At 35.7% G+C, this 21,269-nt stretch overlaps 1 protein-coding gene across 5 annotated transcripts in view; it reads right to left on the reverse strand.

The window, feature by feature from the left end:
• Positions 1–21,269, reverse strand: part of VPS13B (vacuolar protein sorting 13 homolog B) — a 412,996-nt gene that overhangs the window by 118,228 nt on the left and 273,499 nt on the right. For all 5 annotated transcript variants that reach the window (XM_065751678.1, XM_065751682.1, XM_065751679.1 and 2 more), the window contains 2 exons: positions 17,336–17,462; positions 15,634–15,777 (listed from right to left, as the gene is read on the reverse strand). In XM_065751678.1, coding sequence (XP_065607750.1) covers positions 15,634–15,777; positions 17,336–17,462 — 271 coding nt within the window. The remainder of the gene's footprint in view (positions 1–15,633; positions 15,778–17,335; positions 17,463–21,269) is intronic.

Genomic DNA, 21,269 nt, shown 5'->3' on the forward strand with positions numbered 1-21,269 from the left:
AGAAGGGACATTGTCACTGACCAGCCCTGGGAAATTACAGTGCTACTGGGTGGTATTTCCTATGCTACTGTGGTTAGTTGCGAAAAAATCAGGGTCCAACACACTATGTCTTCTTGACCTGGTGATCAACCACGGATCAGAAATTCTCTTAAATGATGAGGATTTTTAAAGTGAGAACTCAACATTTTTTAGATCAGTTAAGAATACTAAATACAGAAATATGTGATTGATTCAGTGTAGTGATATCCGGAGATGAGAAGTTTAACAAAGTTTTTTACTCCCACTGGAGTAAGTTGGAATATTATGCCACTGACTAATATTCAGTATTCGGTAAAGTAACTGAAAAGATGCAGAACCAGATGCAAAATACCATGGCAGTGATTCAAAGCAGGATTCAACAAAGCCTTAGAATTCTAATTTAGGCATTGTTTTCTAGGAAAGGATGAATGAATGTATGAACAACAAAATCAGTCATTATTCTAACAGAGTAAATCGTTAGCTATGAGAACAAAGAGTCTACCTGCAGCCCCCTTAATCGAACAAGTGTAGAGCTAAGTGAACCATTTCCCAAATGAAATGCTGATTTCCTTCAGATATGTTACTGGATTATATGCTTTCATCATCTTAAAGACAATTAAAATAGCTAAAACCACAGCAGATTAGGAGATATTACACACAAACACTGCCCAAGTCAACAAACTTCCTTCTACACTATTTCCAGTAATGTCAGACTGAGTCAGACTACATGCCGCAGGCAGAAAAATCCACAGTGCAGCAATCTCCAGCGAGAAATATCCCACTGCTGGCACACAACTGCTCATTGAAATATATGCTGGGATGTTGAGTGCTTAAGGTTTTAAAGCTTCCAGATGTCTGGAAAATTATCTTTTCTGCCTTAATTTTTTTTTTTTTTAAGGTTGTTACATTTCACATGTATCAAGCCAGATACACTTGTACCTTGCCTTGTGTTTGACTAAATCATCTTTCAATTTCTGTAGAGTTCCTTACAAAAAGACATCATAGGGAAGAAAAATACATGAAGTACCATAAGAACCAACGACTAGAAAAGTAAGAGTTTCAGAATACAGTTAGTTTGGTCTAGGCCATCACCAAATGTTCATATCTACAGCAAAATAAAGAGTTAAAGAGAAGCATAAAATGAATGAAAGGAACAAAAAAACTCTCAGCATATAAAGTGACCGATGTTCTGCTTGAATTACTACATAAATACTAACAAATTTTGAATGGTTACAGAGATAATCTTTATTATTTAAATATAATCTTATATTTAAATTATATATACAAATGCACATCACAAAAATGTATATATTTTATTAAAAATAGTTTTCAATTTTACTTCACCTAATGGAAAATTCTCTATTAGACTGTACCACAGACTGCAACACACCTAGGATACCTGCAATTGAGTTCAAGTTCTGCCTGCTTAGAAATACACGTATATTAGTTTCAACTGGCAGAATGGCAATTCACCCAGACTAACCTGACATTTATTAATTTGGTAGCTGGGCCAAACTGATATTTAGCATAAATAGCTATGACAGTCTTCATCACAGGCAAATTTGGACAAATACTCATTGAACCACCCAACCTAGCCCAGCCTACTGAGAAATTACTTTGAATGAACACTAAGGAGCTAATAAACACAGAAATCCCAGATGTTCATTATCTAATAAACACTTATCTGGAGAAAATGCCTTACTGCCAGACGAAATTAATTTTATGAAACAGTGGGAGATTTTCAAAAACATGTAGATTAGTTTGGTGTCCATCTCCTGTTGAAAGGCAATGACACTTTCACAGAAGAGTTATCTGTGCCTGAATCTTTCTTACTCTCTTCTCTCTGTGTTTTCAGAGCCTAACAATCACCAGAAGTGACTGATCATTATCGACCTAATTTTGGAGACCAGACTGTATATTCAGTAAGAAACCAAAGACAATGCATAAATTTTTGCAAGATCACCTAATTACTCCTGAAGTTATATGAAGAAAAGATTCCTGACTTCCTAAAGTAATACCTTAACTTGCTGTTCTTCAGATGCCCTTATAGAAATTTGTAGGCAGGATTTCTATTCAGTGAAGCTAACAAGTTTTAGAATCAAAGAATCACCTATGTTGGCAAAGACCTCCAACATTACCAAGTACAACCATCAACCTGACCCACCGAGTCTCATCACTAAACCTGATCCCTCAGTACCATGTTCAAGTGTCTCTAAAATAACTCCAGAGATGGTGACACCACTTTCCTTGGGAGCTAGTTTCCAGGCTTCCTCACCCTCTCCATGAATACATTCTTCCTTCTGTCCAATCTAGCCTCCTCTGGAGCAACTTCAGGCTGTTTCCTCAAGTCCTATCATTTGTCATTTGAGGGAAGAGACTAATATCCTTGCTGCGACCTTCTTTCAGATAACTGTAGAGAGTGATGAGGTCTCCCCTCAACCTCCTCTTTTATAGATTAAACAATCCCAGTTCCCCCAGTCTCTTCCTGCAAGTATTATTTTTTAGTCCCTTCACCAGCTTTGTTATTCAGAGAATCAGAGAATCACCAAGGTTGGAAAAGACCTACAAGATAATCCAGTCCAAACGTCCACCTATCACCAATAGTTCTTTCTAAACCATGTTCCTCAGCACAACATCTAAACATTCCTTGAACACCTCCAGGGTTGGTGAATCTGCCACCTCCCTGGACAGCCCATTCCAGTGCCTGACCACTCTTCTGGAAAAGGAGTACTTCCTAACGTCCAGTCTGAATCTCTCCTGGCACAACTTACTGTTTGCACATGCTCCAGCAACTCAGTGTCATTATAGCAAAGGGTCCAAAACTGAACACAACATTTGAGATGTGGTATCACCAGCGCTGAGAACAGAGGGACATTCACTTCCCTAATCCTGCTGGCCAGACTATGTCTGATAGCAGCCAGGATGCCACTGGCTTTCTTAGCTATCTGGACACACTGCTGGCTCATGCTTAGCCTGCTGTCAGCCAGCACTGCTGGGCCCTTTTCTGCTGCATAAATTCAGTTTTATGCATTCTCTATTTTATCCAGCCTCCCAGTAATATGTAATAGTTGTTGGTGTTCATTTCTGGTAGTACTCTACCAAATCACAAAGTATACTCCTATGCTTTGAAGGAAAGAGCTAAAATTAGTGGAAATGTTAGGAGTAGTCCAGACTGAAGCTTTCAGTCCTGATTCATGCCATGAGTCACAGGTAGTTTGCACAGAAGGTGCAGTGCTAATGAAATGATGTAGTTGGAGACACCATCCAGAAACACATACTGAGGAAAAAAATTATAACGTGAAATTATATTAAGCCAAAACACTGAGTAGCATAGCAGAAACATCAGTTATGTACTACATACAAAAATCTGATAGCTTTAGAATCTTCTCTCTGTATAGGTATTGGTGGCCAGTTAACTACAGAAATTAGTTCAGGGTAATTTGAAATGGCTGGAGATCTGAATTTGATTCAGTAGAAGTTATTAGCATCATCTGCATGACTCATATCAGTGTCTACCACAATTACAGTCTATGATTTCACTATTTGATATAGCAGCTGGTAACTCAATCAGAGCAAAACTAGCTGTAAAAACGTACAAATGGAAATATTTGTAATACTGGAAATATCCTGCTTTTCAATCTTCTCTATACTCACCAAAAAACATTCTGCAGTGCACATCAGTGAGACAACTATCTCTCCTATCTAAATAAGAGAACAAACAGTACTGGATTTTATAATATTAATCAAAGCCACAGTGCCTCCAGAAGTCCTCTGTGGGCCTTGTAACTGGAGGCATCAAGGAGAAAGCCTGGTCCCCATACTGAAGATTAATTGCTTTCTATCTTATTTCATTGCAATTTTAGAATACTGGCTTTTCTGTTAGATGGCAGATTACAACACAGACCAACAGCTAAACTATTAGTTGTACTTCCAGTCTGAACTGTGTGTCTGTATCTGGGAAGCAACAATATTACATTCTCAGCCTCATTCAACGAATACCTACTGCGACATTCAAATGTTCAAGACTATTGGAAATTACTGTTGCTGAGATAAATGAACTTCTCTGCAAGCAGAGTATAGCACAATAATAATTTGTTGGGATCCAGATGGCCTCAGAAATGTGAACAAATTAGACAGTTACTGTCTTTATACTTACAGATTAAAGCATATCAACTTAAAACAAACAAACAAAAAAAAAACAAAAACCCAAACCTTTGCTAGTATCAGAATTGCTCATTTTCCCAGAACTCTTCCTTTGAATCTTATAAAACTGATAACCAACACAATTGTATTTTCCTCCTGAGTTCAGTATGAAGACAAAGGAAGCAGTACACACAAAAATGTTCATGGCAATCATCCTTCTTGCAATGACAGATGGATCTTAAAGTTATGGACTTAACTGATGACTCGTTGACTATGGAAATAATATGTGTGCATACATATTAAAAAAACAACAAGATAGGTGATGGTAATTAATTAGGAAGTGTAGAAATTGTGGGACCTGAACATTATGTAAATGGTATGGAATAAGGGGTGGATATTGCCTTAGTTTCGTGTGGGATGGATTTAACTCCAGAATGTCTGGAACGCTGATATGTTTTGGTTCTAGGAGGAAAAAATTGCTAATTACACACCAGTCCTTCCAGTACTTGAGGGCAGAGTATAAACAGGAGGAGGCATGACTGTTTACATGAGTGGATAGTAATAGGACAAGGGAGAATGGTTTTAAACTAAAACAGTGGAGATTTAGGTTGGATGTTAGGAGAAAGTTTTCCACTCAGAGGGTGGTGACACACAGGAACAGGTTGCCCAGAGAGATTGTCTTATCTCTTTCTTAGTAAATAGTTTTATCTCAACCCACTGGTTCTACTTTTTTTTCCCCCTGCTTCTTTCCTCCATCCCACAAGGAAGGAAGGAGTGTATGGTTCTCAGCCACCTGCTGGGTTAAACCACAACACCTTTGTCAACTGACCTCATGATTTGCTCTCTGAAGTCAACACAGTAGTCAAGCTAGAATAAACAAATTTTCAGTTAGTTAGAATATATTTTATTTAAGAAAAATATTCAAATTATTAAACCTACGATTCCTGGGCTTATTGCAGAGATATAAAAGATCTCTGTTATGCTAAGTGTCTCAGAAAAAAAAAAAAAGTTAATGATCAGGGTAAGGATCAAACTATATTCTTCCATTCAAAATAACTAGTTTGAATACAGTCATCTCAAAATTTCCATGGTGTGACTGTAAATTCAATTTGTCCAGCACTGCAGGGATTGTACAATTTAAACCCTCAGAGGTAATTTAGAATATGTTAAATGTTAGATCTGAAGCATAAGCCTAAATTATGAATGCTTGCAAATTCCAGGCTAACATACAACTCAAAGCATTTGTTCATGAGACATTTTCAAATATTCATTGCTTGTGTGTGTGCGTGTCTATATCCACAGGCACACATACATTCTCCTGAGTCATCCTGATGTGCTTTGCAAAATGGACCCTTTCTCTTAAGACTTACTACTTTAGTTCCTCACCTCTTTATTTTTTCTTTGCAGAAAAGAAGCACCGAAGAATCTTAGTAACAAAGTAAATTTACAGCTGTGTTCCCAATACATGAATTGCATCTAGGTTTCTACTGGAATAATAGTGTCTGTTTATAGGAACTATCAAAAAAGTACTGCACAGCCCTTCAAAAAGATCTTTCTGCTGTTTTTGGCAATAAAATCAAATGATGAGACAAAGCTTCCTATCAATGGAAAGAAGGTATGGTGATGACTCAAGATACTGGCAAGTACTTTATTTTGATAGTATCCTTGAGCAAACCAAAGACCACTTTATTTTCAGGAAAACATCCGACAAGGGCTATGTGGGATTCCAAGTACTGGTAGTGCTACCAGGAAAATGATGCAAGTATTATTCAGCTATTCCAACTAAGGGTTTTTATTGGCACTCTAAGGAAGTTACATTTTTAGCACTCTTTCTGACACTGTCAAGTCGCAAGTTTTACTTTTTTTACTTTTGTGAACAGAACAGCCCAATAACAAAAAAAGATGAGAAGATGACCACGTATTGTCTTATATATTTCAAAATGTTTAGCCACTCCACAAATTTTAAATGCTCCATTAAAAGCAAAATGCCACAAACCAACTAACATCCATACGTACAAAGATGTGCAAAAGTTTCTTGACCCTACCAAAGAAAAGATGATAACTTCATTTAACAGAAGTTATAAAGCAAGACTCTAATGCAAAAACTTCTATCTGATTTTAACAAGGATGAGGAAATACTTTTTTAGTTTAAAGCATTATAAAAATTCTTAAAGAGTAATATGGCTATAGTTAATCCTGCTCAGCATAAAACTGGTTGCAAATGGCACAGGAAGATTACTGCAGCTCAGACTTAAGCAAATTCACCTGAGAGGAACCTGTAAATATCACTTGGATCTGTCAAACATCTTGGTACCCATTACATCTTATACAAACAGATGGCTATTCATACTCACATTTAAACTCACTACTGCTAAAGAAGAAATTTAATTCATGCAAGTATTATTGTCACTCTTTCACTAATATGAAAATCTTTTACATTTCTACTAGATTAATTAAATAAGTTTTTGATAAAATACCCAGATTTGTTTTTCCTGCCAAAATCTCTGGCATGAGTTACAGAATGCAACATTCTGTTATGCAGTTCCTGATGTTGCAGCATTACCTGAGTGTGAAAGCAGACTACCACTAGCCACAAAAATTGGAGAAGTGGGAAAGGAGCTATTAACAGCACTATACTCCAAAAGATTATGCCTACTTGAAGACATACATAATCATGATGAAACATTCCTTACAAAACAGGATAGTACTGAAGTGAAATTCTGGCCTTATGAAAAAGTATATGAGATTAAGCAGCATATTTTATCCCAAACTGACCAACCGGATCACAAGTGGATAAACAGTGTCTCCTGCAAATTACTGAATAATCGTTTTCCCTCAGTGGTAATACCTGCTCTGGTTTCCCTCCATCCATTTCCTGATTTTCACAAAAGAGAAAAACTATCATCAAGACTTCTTGTCTGCTTTCAGATTTGGCTGAGAACACAAATACATATTATTCAGGAAGACTGACATACAGAGGGATTAGTTTATCTTTCTTTACCTCTAAAAGTACGTTAAAATATATGAAAAAGACTGTTTCTTATGAAGGAAAACCAGAGGAAAGTGAATGAAGTTTTCTTCTTAAAAAGAAAACAGAATTTCAGAAGTTGAGATTGCTCATTATCCACTGACAGTAACTTCAGTTATATCTCCACTGCCTTCCAGTGTCCCTTCTGCTGATATTCCTTAACTTTCCCTTTAAGAAATAAAGCAACATTTCACTTGCAAATCAAGGGAATTAGAGCATCCATATGTTTATGATTAGTGTCAAGAATAAAGTCTCCCACAGTAACAAGCAGGTGATGTTCTGTATAGGGAAGAAACGGTAACCAGTGGTGTCTCAAGGTAATGTTGACGCAGAACCAAACTCTAATGTATGCCAGCATTAGATGATTCAAAGGAGAAGATTAGTAAGGATCAAAGAATGCAAAGCTCTCAGTCATACTTCGTGTGACCTACCACTCAAACTTTTGTCTCCTCATCAAACGATTAAGCAAATCATCACCATGACACATTCAGTGTCCATAGTGTGAGAAAGTCAAAGCACATGCTCTCTCACACTTCTGCATATGATGGTTTTGAGCCCCTGTGCAGTCCAGTTGTTTTTTTTTTTTGAGATTCTGAAAATCACCTCACTCAACATGTTCCTTTTTTTTTCCCAACTATATTTGTGATTTAGGGGAAAACCATCATAATTCTCATACAGTTTCTGGCTTTCTTTTCTATTATTTTTATTTTTTACAAAGTTAGACAATAAGATTTTTTTCTTCATGTTCTATAATATAAGGAACAGTTTGAGTTTTGGATTTATTATATAACAGTATTTCTATAATCCCTGTAAAGAATACATCTGTTTTTTTGATTAATACATGAAATGATCTGAAAATCCAAAGTTTTAAATTAACTTCACATACCGTTTAGTTATTAGAAAACATATTTCTTTTAAAATATAATAACACCTAAATTCCTGATAATAATATCCACAACTTATGTTCAAAATATGGCAAGGCGGGGTATTTAATAAAGAGACCGGTCAAAATTTTTCTCTCTTTTAGACTATCCCATTAAGCCTAGTGTCAGACAAAAGTACTGTAATCCATAGAGCAGACGAAAAGGTCTGGTTCACATAACACAGACTAAGAAAATAAAAGGCGGATGAAACTCAGTCAATACAGGCCCTGCTATAAAGTCTTCCTCCATCTTTCTTTTAAGCACCCTTCATAACTGCAGGGCTACAGCGTGGTCTCCCCAGAGCCTTCTCCTCTCTGGGGCAAACAAGCCCAGTTCCCTGGGCCTTTCTTCATAGGAGTGGTGCTCCAGCCCTACAAGCATCTTTGTGCCCTCCTCTAGACCCACCCCAACAGCTCCACATCCTTCCCTTACTGGGGTCCCAGGCCTTGACACAGTAGTCCAGATGGGGTCTCACAAGGGCAGCGCAGAGCGGAACAATCCTCTTCCTCACTCTGCTAGCCACCCCTCTTTTAAGGCAGCCCAGGTATGCTTAGCTTTCTGGGCTGCACACTCAAGTTGTCAGCACATATTCAACTTTTCATTAACCAGCATCCCCAAGTCTCAGCAAGGCTCCTCTCAATCAATTCACCACCCAGTCTGTATTGCTACTGGGGTCTGCCTTTACACATCAGAAACACAGGACTATATGCTACATTATCCCCCCTTCTCTGAAATGAAAACTCACAGCTTAAAACTTGAAAAAAAAGTGAGCAGATAGGCAAGATCTGATAAAAAATGTTCACAGTGTGAAAAATAATTATATCTGAGAAGTTTTATGTGGATTCACATTTCAGTACCTACAGTTTCTGGGACATTCCTGTTAACCATTCACCAGGTTCACTCTGCTTCTAGTCATTGCAACAATTTTCAAATGTATAATGAAAAAAGTCTATAAAACCCTCAGGAAGCTACCTTCACACTACATTGACCTTTTTATGTGCCAACACACTTCTGAATATCAAGACATACCTAAATTCGTGTGACCCATACAATATACAGAAACTGAGACTGTTTTGGCTCTCTACCACTGATTACCTTAAACTTCAGGAATCAAAAGGGAAAAGATTCTTCAAAAGAAACTTGTAAATGAGGATGCCAACTTCTCAAAGTTTCAGCATACTAAAAATACTTCCAATTACACAAGCTTTCCATAAGGATACTAACAAGCCAACATAACATCTGTGCAACATGTGCATCTGCTACTTCACACTTTGGCTGTCTGACTTCTTAAGTAGTATTATCTGGAACTTGTTTTACCAGTTTTCTGATTGTTATTATTTTTAAGCAAAATGCAAATGGAAAACAAAGTTATGTTTGTCTTCTATTAAAGAAAAGAAGATACTATTTGATTTTTTTTTTCATTTTCCACAGTAGAAATACATTGATAAGCTCATGTAGAGTTTCATTTACTTGCTCTTTGCTCAAGAGAGCTCTCTCTATTATAAAGTATCATCATCAATAAAGATTGCTATGAACTCCATTAGCTATCCCTTCAAGTTTTATGTGAGATGCAATTGTAATTGCACTTTTGCACATATCTGCCAATGATCACGTTCTTTACCATATCATGAAACAACAACAGAAAATTGATGAGAGTGCCATAAACTGAAATTATCTGGTGGAAGAGGACATAGGAATGGCCCAACTGGTCTGACCTTTTAGACTTTTGGACCTTTAGGACCTTTTAGGTTTTAGGTTTTAGGTTTTTTAGGACCTTTTAGACTCCTGTTCTGTCTCTGACAGCACATGAATGTGGATGCATAGGAAAAAGAAATTATAGTAAAAAAGTATAGAGGAATACTCTTCCAAACTTCCTGAGCAACCATTTTGCAGCATATCACAACTTAATGCTTAATCTGCAATGAGAGAGAATAACATATCTTCTACATATACTTCTGCATTGTTGCTACTGTGATGAAACAGTAAAGATTGATTCAGCCAAGCTGTAAAGAAATCGACTGCTATAGATGGTATCTGTCTGCTTTTCCCATCTTGGACATCTCAGTCAACAGTTAATTTGCTGTAATTAGCACACTGCCTATCACTTGTGCGATGTGTTTGGTAATATTGTTTGGGTTCTGAGCAGTCAGGAGCTGTACTCTCCACAGCCTTTTCTATTATCGTGATGATTATAGGTAACATCTTGTTTTCTGCAAAATGTACAATCTTTACATTAGTTAGACTCCAAAAATTCTTATGGTAAAGGAACAAAAATGAAAGTTGAAATAATTTTTGCTTTTATTCCCTCCCCCCTCATATTAATATCATTTATTCAGGAAGCTGCTGGGTTGTCTTTGCAATTTATCTGAGTGTGGGGTAAGCCTTATGGAACATGTCACATCTGCTGGTGAGGTTCACTCAAAGTGACTGGCCAAGAGCCAAATCTAGAAGGAAAACATCATCTGGCACGCTGATGAATGCTACTGAAGCTTGTGCTTGGAAAGCCTACACACAGTGCCCAGAAGTCAAATACCTAGAAGCAGATATTATAAAAGCAGAAAACATCAACAGGCCATGCCCTGAATTTCTGTAAGAAAACAAAGACCTGCTTGCACCGGCTTTCCATTCTTTTTGCTCAACACTACTCCCAGATGAATGACAATTTGTGTCCATTGGATATTGGCAACTAATGCAAACTATGCTTGGGATATGTACCTGTTACAAATGAAAATTCCAGCCAGACATTTCAGTTCCTAGCGTATGACCATTTCATCAGTACAGTAGTCTATCCTTCACCACCTCAACAGCTAAATTTTCTTTCTCCTCAAGTTGAACAAGATGACTTTTTTTTTTAACCATCACATTTGTGCAGCATCTACTGTATTCTCATAGCTAACAATACATAATTATAGTAATAGCAAGTAAGCTGAAGAACTCAAAAGTTTTTTTCACTGCTCATATGGCAGAAATAATGGAATTCAGAGAAGTCTTAGAGGGATTGAAAACAGGGACAGTTTTTCAGTTTCTACTTCTACTGTTCACAAGTATTTCCATACATGTAACAGTTGATTGTTGAGTGCTACATTAATCACTGCAATTGAATATGAAAAGAATGATGGATGGAAAACGATGACATATCTGGCTGTGATTCTTTCAAAAAATACATTATGATTCTTTTATTACTGTATTACTATATTAGCTAGTTGTGTGACATTCAGATTCTCTGGAATAGGTATGAACTTAAGGACTACTGAATAGAGCAAGCAGAACATAAACAAGAATATACAATCTGGTAAATAGGAATGGAGGAGTTAAGCAGAAATACACTACAGAAGACAGAGAATGAGTGAAAACTATAGATGATATAATCTGCAAAATATTTCAGATGTTTAACTTACATTCCACTTAATAAGCAAGCATCTTGTATTCACTAGTATAGCTGTTTTCTCACCTGAAGCTGTAATCCTTATAAAAACATTGTGAAGGCATAGTAAGTATTAGAAAATACCTTTTAAGTTCTTCAGAGAAGATAGAAAATAACTGCATTTTGTATTCATAATTACCTTCAAAGTGGATAGTAATTAAACAGGAACATTATTTGGGCTGAGTTTAATCAAAATTATTATTTGTGTAGAAGTAGTATTTTTCAACAAGACTAGCCTTACTTTGAGGCTTACAGAGGAGTAATTCATCCAAAAAAAAAAAAAAGACTAATGATTTCAATGACAAAATTTACATTCAAGAGTATAAGATATACTGACTTGAAGTAAGATATGTTATCCATGCATGTCTATATTAAAAGCATCAGACCATGAAGAGCGTTGTTTTCTATTTCATTTCTTTTTCAAAGAGGAGTTCCTGTATTTTCCACTTCTAAATGCTCACATGACAAATAGATAACTCTCTTGCCAAAAATCTCCAGGTGTTAAGTGACGGACATCAGGAAATGAATTTGCCAGACTAAGCAATAAACTCGTTGGGAACTCACCTGTTCTATTATTAATCAGCATTAAAACCAAGCATCGTTTATACTGAGAGCGTTCTACCAGAATATTAAACTTCTAAGGCTGATTCAGAAACTTTTAGAGGAAGCTTTTTTTCCTCAAGAGAACAGCCTTTTTATTAGTACTTCACTTATAATCTTACGTGGGTCACTGAAGAAATGTAGTATATTAAATACACTTCACTCTAATATTTCTTTTTCTAGGACTTCTGTTTCTGCTCTCCATGTGCAAGTATTATATCTTCTTCTTGTAAGATTTTGGCATATATTAATTCTGAAATAGTGAATAATTATGAAAAGGCAGCAACATTCTTTACCCCTCAAGTAATTTATCATACACCACATATGTGTCCATACTTTAAAACTGCCAAGCAGATCAAAGCAATATTCTTTGCAACAATGGACTATATCCTATGAAGAAGTCAGTACAATAGATATACTGTACATCAAAGATGAATTTATATAAAAGAGTATAAAATTAGGGCTTACAGTAAGTAAAAACACAGCACTGGAGACCTGGCATGAAATTCTTCACAGAATATTAAAGCACTTAAGAAAATGATTTACACATAAATCATCACTACTTTATTATTTTTGTATACACTACTCCTTACAGCGTTGCTCTATAAACCACCAAATGCAGTCGATTTGAAAATCACACCTTTAAAGATTAAACTCAGATTTCAGTTTGATAACTACCTATATTTATGTAACCAAAGCATAGAAGAGAGAAACACAGTGTATATTATTTTTGAGGCAAGAGACAATTACTTAATCCTTCTATTTACAAAGAACTTCAAGTTAAATGAAGTTTCGTAACTAAGATTAATGATGTTTATATTTGCTCAACAATCCTAAGGATTTGATCTAGTAACATATTTGGAAAAATGTAAGGTCTCCTTCACAGCTTTAGTGCTCCTTTTCCCCCTTCTTTTTCCCTATGCCTCTCCTCTAGTACAGATGAGAAACATTTTTCCAAGCATAATCAAAGCCAGTATGTATCCAGTGAGTGTATTTTCTCTTTATTCTTCCAGCTTTAAAACACAGTTAGCTATTGCAAATGTGGTTTCCAGACAAAAGGGAAAAGAGATAACACATACTGACACCTATTCTCAGATATTTGGGAAATAACAGCAATTATTCAATTTCAAAAGTAAAAAAAAAAATCAAAAATAAAAAAAATAGATTATCATATTTAAACAAGAAATAAAATGCTTGTCTTTAAGAGGAGAAGAATTAATTATTGGAAAAGATTGAGAATTACGACAATGGATTCACTGTCCACTATTTTTAGAAAACACATTTTTAAAAAAATTTCTTTGAAATCTCTCATGGATCAATTAATTTAGAGAGGTCTTATAGTCTTAGTTAATTCCAATTCTAATTACGATGTACCTCTGTTTTTAAGGATGTCTTCTTTATTTGTCCAAAGCAATTTCTGCACCCTTTTTTTTTCTTATCTCATTCAGGTTAATCACATGGCTTATTTGCCTGAAATTGCACCCCTATCTATTTTTCAGTTAATACTTTTAACTTCATTTTGTCTGTTTACATTTTTTCATTAAAGTTTGCTAAATCTCCTAATTTACTAAGTTCCTAAGTCAGTAAGAATTCCAGTGGTTAGTTCTGCTTTAAATAGTGGCTAAAATCAATGTAAAGCCATCAGAGCACAATTAATGCCTCCAGTAAAACCCATGTATACTGGCGTAGAGATAAATCATTAATGAAATCACATTGCTTTTGGATTCCGAAATGAAACTGAGAGGCAACGTTAATAGCTTTATCAAGCAAAACGGATATAGAGATTTGCCAGAATGTGAGTAGTTAATCACAGAAAAGTTACCCAAAGAGGTAATGCAACCTCTGCCCCTGGAGATACAGAAAGAACTGCTGGAAGGCACACTGGAAAGCCTCACTTTAGTAGTCTTGTTTCGAGCAAAAAAATGGTGTCCAGAGATGCCTCTCAACCTAAGCTATTCTTGGGAAGAAATAATTAGCAGGTGTGAAGAATGAATGTGTGGGCTCTTTCCTTGGTTCATTAAGATGAAAATAACAGCATACAGTGTATCATGTTTCTCTCTGCTGACTAAAGGAACAGTATGAAGACAATAAAGTGGGGAGCCTTCATATAGGAATATTTAACTCCAGAATAGTGAAGAGAGAAATGCACAGAAGAGTAAAAGAGTACAACACTGGATTTAAAATTATCAGTACAGTGAGTCAAGATACAGTTTTAAGCATATTAATAAGAAGGTAAATAGCACCTTGAAACAGAAATATTCTATTACTCATTGCAAGGGCCTAAAAATGCAAGGGAGATACGGAGATAACAATGAAGAACAAATAAGTAACTTGGGATGTAGTCAACAAAAAGCTTACTGAAATAGCTTAGTGAGTTGCTTATAAATTTATATGGTCCACACCAGTTGTGCAGCACTTCTGTACAGTGCCAACTCAAAATTAAAGTTCTTGGCACCTATACAAATCTTCTGATTCCATCCATTCTGCTGACAATGGGAAAACATCGCTTCACAAATTATTAAATATATTCCCATACATAACTTATTTATAATGTTCATATCCAAAAGAGGCCCTGTGTCTGCAAAGTATCCAAGAAAGACAGATTGCATTTCATTACTGTATCTTTCATGTATCAACATATTTGTGAAAAAAAACATCCTTCATTTACTCCATGATTTGAAAAGCATAAAGGAGAAGGAGAATGATGTGATACCTAGATTACCAGGCTACAAACAACTTCTGGGATTTGACAGGATGAGAAGAGAAGAATATAAACAGTTTGGCTTCTCTAAATTATTTCCCACTTCCATCCAAACACACATTCATGCAGAATCTGTGTGGGCAGGAAAAAGGAAAGTTTCTTCAGCTCTCTGATGAGTTAGATTTTTGGAAAAGAACTGTGTCTTGCCTTACACATTCAGGAGATAGTTGCTGAACACTACGAAATTCCAGGGAAAAAAAATGAGATACTAATTATTCTGAAGATAAAGTATCCCTCGTGTACCATTATCTGACTCAGTGAATAAGTACAAGAAGATTCAAAGAACGACTGAATTCCATGAATGAGAGATAAAATATTTAATTAATATAAGTAGTGGTTATGAAGCATAGGGAATATTTTAAATTATACTGGTTTTAATAAAGCATATAATTAGCGTACACACAGGGGAACGCTTAGCTCATGAGAAAGTGGAAAATTTTGGTAAAATGAAACAATTTCAAAAACCTACTTTAAAATTATTTCTTTCATCATTTACATGAGAAAATCCTCCTTGTACAAAAGCTGTTGCAAAATAACCTCAGTCTAATTTACTGAATGATATTCATCCTAGAAGAACACTATTGTTAGAACATTAGAATGCATTTTAATACTGAACAAAAAAACAATAATAAAGCATATATTTCACTTACCTGTATGATTTTGTCACTGTAGGTGATGTAAACATCTGCTGCAGTATTGTAAAAAGAAATTACTGGCAACTTAGGGAAAAACCTACCTCATTAGTGCTACTGGAAGGTTCCAGTCCAATCAAATTGGCTTCTACCAGCTGCTGAAGAAGTTGTACTTGAGCCACATTGAGGAAGAAATCCAGATTTGTTGTCACATTGACCTCCAAAGAATGACCACATACCAAAATTTCCTATGGAGAAATGAAAGGAAAATATTAGATAAAAGCTACTGAGCAAATAATTTTCAGCTTCTATGTAACTGTAGTATGATCCTCTGCTGTAGTCCATGTTTCATCCCTGATACTGATATGTAGTATCACTGTTTAGTAGAGTATGGTATTTCAGCATTCCAAACAAGGATGTGGTATATTCTTATACTCTTTGCATTGCTTTTCATAGCATGTGTAACTATTAAGACAAATTTTGCAAGCAAAGCATCTCATGTGAGGTCTTGATTCCATCTCTTGGTAGTATCAAATAGTGGACTATCAGATTTTGGTTTTTATTTCTTTGGCAATGACAACATATAGCCTTCCAAAAAAAAATTTTTTTTTTATGCTGGAATATAAATTCTACTTGTTTTACAGTGAAATCATGTAAATTGTGAACTGGAACTCAGTGATAACCAACCTGGCTTCTGTGTGACTCTAAACCAGTCAAATCTTGGCAAAGGTCATACTGCTGTATGATCACTGTCACTGATATTATCTAGCACGAGAAAACCTCTTCTTTATTGATGGCAAGCAACAAAGAGAAGGAAAACAGAACCAGTCAAGAATGGCTGTTTTCACCTTTTCCCATGTGAAGTACATGCACAGTGTTCAAGTTCTTGGTAATCAAACTAGACCTCTCCATCAAAGAATATCATCCAGTGAATAGATAACAATAAGAATTTAAGTAGCAAACAAATCAAAATTCTTGAATGTGAGGATTAGTAAAGCTCAGAAATTTCTTTATTTTACATTTTCCATCTGCAATTGCGATGACCCTTTACATAAAACATTAAGTTGTCTGTTTTTTTCTTTATGCATTATCTGTTTTCCAACTGTACACATCTACTACATTACTGTAACACACACTTAATACCCTTTATATTTCTGCACTAGGTCTGTTCTTTCCAGGAGGTAGCTATCATGAGGAATATTCCTTGTGAGCTGACAAAAACTTACTGGCACCTCCCTTACACAAAATGTTTTACATTTCTGAACTCTAAACTATACCAAAAAGAGAGCCAATACCTTATCTGTGCAACATGCTTCACACACTAATCTTGAACAAGTTGACCCATACACTGGTAAAAGTGATTGTTAAATCTGGAATAACTTGAAGTCCTCACAGTAATGATAGGGGAGTAGATGATTTGTGGAAATTGGTGGGCTTGAAAACTTGGCTAAAAAGAACACAGCTCAAGTTGTGTCTAACAGACAATATATAGATTGTATTCTCAGGTGGTTTTTTTTATGAGAAGCTTGTGAATACAATGTTTCATAATGCACCTCTTCTCAACACCTTTCCATCACAAATCTTTTAAGGATTCCCATTTTTTGAATTGCAAACAGGCTTATCTGGACAGGCTGTCTTTGATATCAAATGCCTTATTCAAATTCTTTAACTAGCAGAAGGAAGACATTACAGTTCACAATTAAGATTTTTTTTTTCCTTGCAGTTTGTGATGTCTGTATTTCAAAACTTACCACACCTAGACAATTGAAACAGTAAAACATTACGAAATCCAAATTTCATACTAACCTCTGGGTGTAAGTTCTCTGGAGCATCAACTTTTGTAAAAATAATTGCAGGAGCAGCAGTTATTCGAACTGTGAAATCTGTTAAAATTGGAGTTAAAATGGCTCTCCTTTCCTGATGCCGTCTTATGCTAAAAAAGAGGGGGAAATAAGATAGGATTAAATCACATTACAAATTTTGAATGGTAAAAACTTGTCATATTTGTCGTTACATCCAGCATGTAGCACAGAACTTATTCCCCAGTAGTTCGTATTTTTTTTGGTAGCTACCTCAGTGTGCATTAAATATAATCATTGTACATCATCTTAAATCCAAACCTGAATGCAGGTTTCCATTTCATGGAAAAATATGTCAAAATACTAATATTCTTCAATCCATTTCCTGTTAGACAACTGATTCATTTGACATTGCTTAACTGAACTTTACAAAATCATTTGAACAAAGGTATAAGCTTTATTAACAGCACTTTTCAAGCATTCCTCTGGATGCCCTTCATTTTAAGAAAAAACATCCTGAATCACATTTGTATTCATATATTCTTTACTTTTAACCAAATACTAAGCCTAGAAGCTCAAAACCCATTATGCGCGGACCACTAATAGCTTATGACAACACATGCCAAATAGCCAGCATCTTCTCGGTCAGGTCAAAATCTATTGCCATAAAGTGCCAAGTGAGAGCCTCTAATCAGGAAAAAAAAACCCAACAAAAAAAGATGTATTAAGATCAAGATGGTGCTCAGCCCTTAGAAGAGGACATGGTTCTAACTTGCAGAGTCCTTCCAATCAATATAGATTTTTAGTAATTCTTTCAACTTATCATAACTTATGCCAGAGAAATGCCAGAGACTGCGAGGAGAACTCTAGAAAAAGTCTCATTTAGGTCTCAGTTGTACGTTCAGGAGAGGATTCTGATGAAATGCACAAAATCTCAAATGCTGATGGTTTGTAGGCTGAGAGTTAGGCAGAAATGAAGTAAAATAGATATCACAACATGATTGAAAGTCAGGCTTAGATATATTTCTAGCAACAAACACATCCTTAGATAACAGTTTACTGCCTTTATTATTTTGATACTTCAAATTTTACTAACAACCTGATTAAGTAACTTAAAACATGTAGTAGGCTTTTAAATTTACTTAAGACAACAGTACATAGAGGTTAACTGGTAGATGCTACAGAGTACAGGTGTAACAAAGTTTTGTTTCAAATGATCTTCCCAGTACCTTGTCATGAAGAGTGCATACTACTTATGGCAATATGCTTAAAAGTAACTTAATGCGTAACTGAGAACATTACAATCCTCCAGTAAAATCCTTAATGTTTTGGGTCAGTTGATGCTCTACCAGTCTTCAGCGATCATTTCTGAAGCCAAACGGGTCTTAATTATCTACCCAGATTAGAAAGTAGACCAGTTGTTGCTTAGTGTACATCTTCAACTGAGAAGCTGGTCCTAGATTTTGCCAGGTCAACAAATGCTTCAGTCCCTGCCATCACCTTCCTTCTAAATTTAAACCAGATGGCTTTCTTCCCTCCCAATTTATATTTCTCCTTCACAGAAAGATGAGAAAGAAATGCCTTTGTTTTGGAGGAAAATGCAGGAGTTAAGTAGTAGATCGATTCTATGAAAAACTTCCATGAGTTGGGACAAAAAACTGCTACTAAGTATGATTCTGATAAATTAAACAGAGCTATAACAGCATGCTATTTTTAATGCCCCAACCTACAACTGGCTTTTTTCAATGATTGCTCAAGTTTTCAGCTTACAAATATACCATTTCTTAAGTTTCAAACGTTACCTGAGCAGGTACACAATGCACTACATCTTAAATAACTTCTGATAAAATAGATTCACTGCTGATTTTTACATCGTTATTTTAAATCACCCTTACATGGCATTCCTGTCCTGCTCTACTTACTGGTTTCCACATTTCTAGTTGGTGAATTTGAAGCTCAGGCCAGCATTAGCAAAATAATTGTAAGTACAAACAGAAGGCAAACCGAGCACACTAAATAAGGAGGGGAAAGGATATGAGAAAGTGCACAAAAGGAACAAAGAAACAAATTCCACTTTGAATTATTAAGTCTTCCACACTGCACCTAAGTGCACCGTTAACTTAACACAGGTGTACACCACATGAGCTTATGAAAAAACTTGATTGTGAAGAGTGTAATGATGGCTCTGTGTCTGCAGCACATTCATTCCATGGTTCATTTGTGCATCTGTTACATATTTGTCTTGGAGAGAAGGGAAAAAAAAAAAAAAGAAAAGGAAAATGCCAGTACTTTTAGAGATGTTAAAGCAGTTGATCTTCTACACTTAGAAGTCCTGCACATTTCAAACTCCATATGTTAACACAGAGCAGCATGGCAACAAAACAGTTATTAAAAGATGCAGAATTGCCTTATGCTTAGTTCTAAATTTAGGCTGTATCAGAATAATTATATGGGTGCTGACTATCCACCATAGGTCCACTGTGAAAACACAGGACAAAAATGTCCTCAAGGACAGACAGCAAAGGAAAAAGTAACAGCTAACAGCACTGTAGGTAAAAGCACCAGTACAGGGGGAGTCTAATCACTATTTTATGATTTTTTCTATAACACTCTAATACATCTGATTTACTGTTTTTTAAGGATCTGAGAGAAGACATTGTAGTAGATTTGTATGTTCACAGGAAATTAAACCTGTAAGATAACCTAGGCATGGGCCAGAAAGTGCTTTGTTGAATATAAAATGTGGTGGCCCTGGTAACTACTGTGATGAGGTTTGATGAGTAGTGAGTGCAAATAAGTAAAGCAAATGAAAGAAGATGTGTGAGGGGAAATTAATAGACACAGAAGTATGGAATTACCTTGAAAGCAGACATATCTAATGATTAATATGACAGAAAATGTTGTGAAGATGAAAAAAAGAAATGTGAAGAACAGAATTTCACAATTGAAGTATCAAGCAACAACATCAGACTACATCAGATTGAGTCATCAGCATCTGATTACATCCCCTCAGAAGCACTTTGAATTTACATGAGGAGGAAGGACTGCCAAAGAGATGATGTGACACTAATCAAAGAGGTAACGTGGTGCCACGGAAATGCACAAGAAGGAATATAATTTATGTGGAAAAAAAATAATCCTAACAAACAGCAAATACAAGACAGTAAGAAATAAACATGGCCTAGATATGAAAATTGGAAATATGTGCCTTATTCTTAAATATATATATTTAATGACACATTACTTAAAAACAGAGTTCAAGTCCTTACATTCTTAAAAAGCACATTACTGAGGAAGTAACTAACAGAATCATCTAAGTTGAGAGGTACCTTTAAATGTCATCTAGTCCAACTCCCCTGCAATGAACCTACATCAGATACATGAATGGCAACGAAAAGCTCTTTTATGTCATCAAATAGGGATTTGATTTAGTAGTTGGGTAGGGATAGTGATAGGAGGATGGCTGGACTAGATGATCTTGTAGGTCCTTTCCAACCTTATGAACCTATGAACCTCTGAACCTATGTAAGTTTACTATCTAGAGAAAGATGAATTATCACACAGAGTTCCATGACCTGAAAACCAAAACTAAAGTTGTAGCTTGGAATATCCCACATAATCACATAGTATTCCCCAGCAGCATGAGGCATGCAAGCTGAAGATGTAATAATTAGCTAACTTAGGACTTAAAGAGTTTTCTCTTGGGGGTTTCTATTGTAGTTGTATAAATCAGTTAACTTCTGATCCAGAAATGCATTGGGATATCTAACAACAAATGAAATCTGTGAAAATGAGCACTATCCTGCCTCCAAACTCCATCTCACAATAGGTACAACAATTCACATCATCAGAGCACTGTGACGTGTTGCAAATACTTTCACAAGGCATAGAAATAGTGTTACAACAATTTGAGGAATACCTGACCAAAATTAGACAATGAA

Source organism: Cyrtonyx montezumae, unplaced genomic scaffold (assembly GCF_038088225.1).
Source record: "Cyrtonyx montezumae isolate F1298 unplaced genomic scaffold, pur_monq_1.0 scaffold_8, whole genome shotgun sequence".
Taxonomy (NCBI): Eukaryota; Metazoa; Chordata; class Aves; order Galliformes; family Odontophoridae; genus Cyrtonyx; species Cyrtonyx montezumae.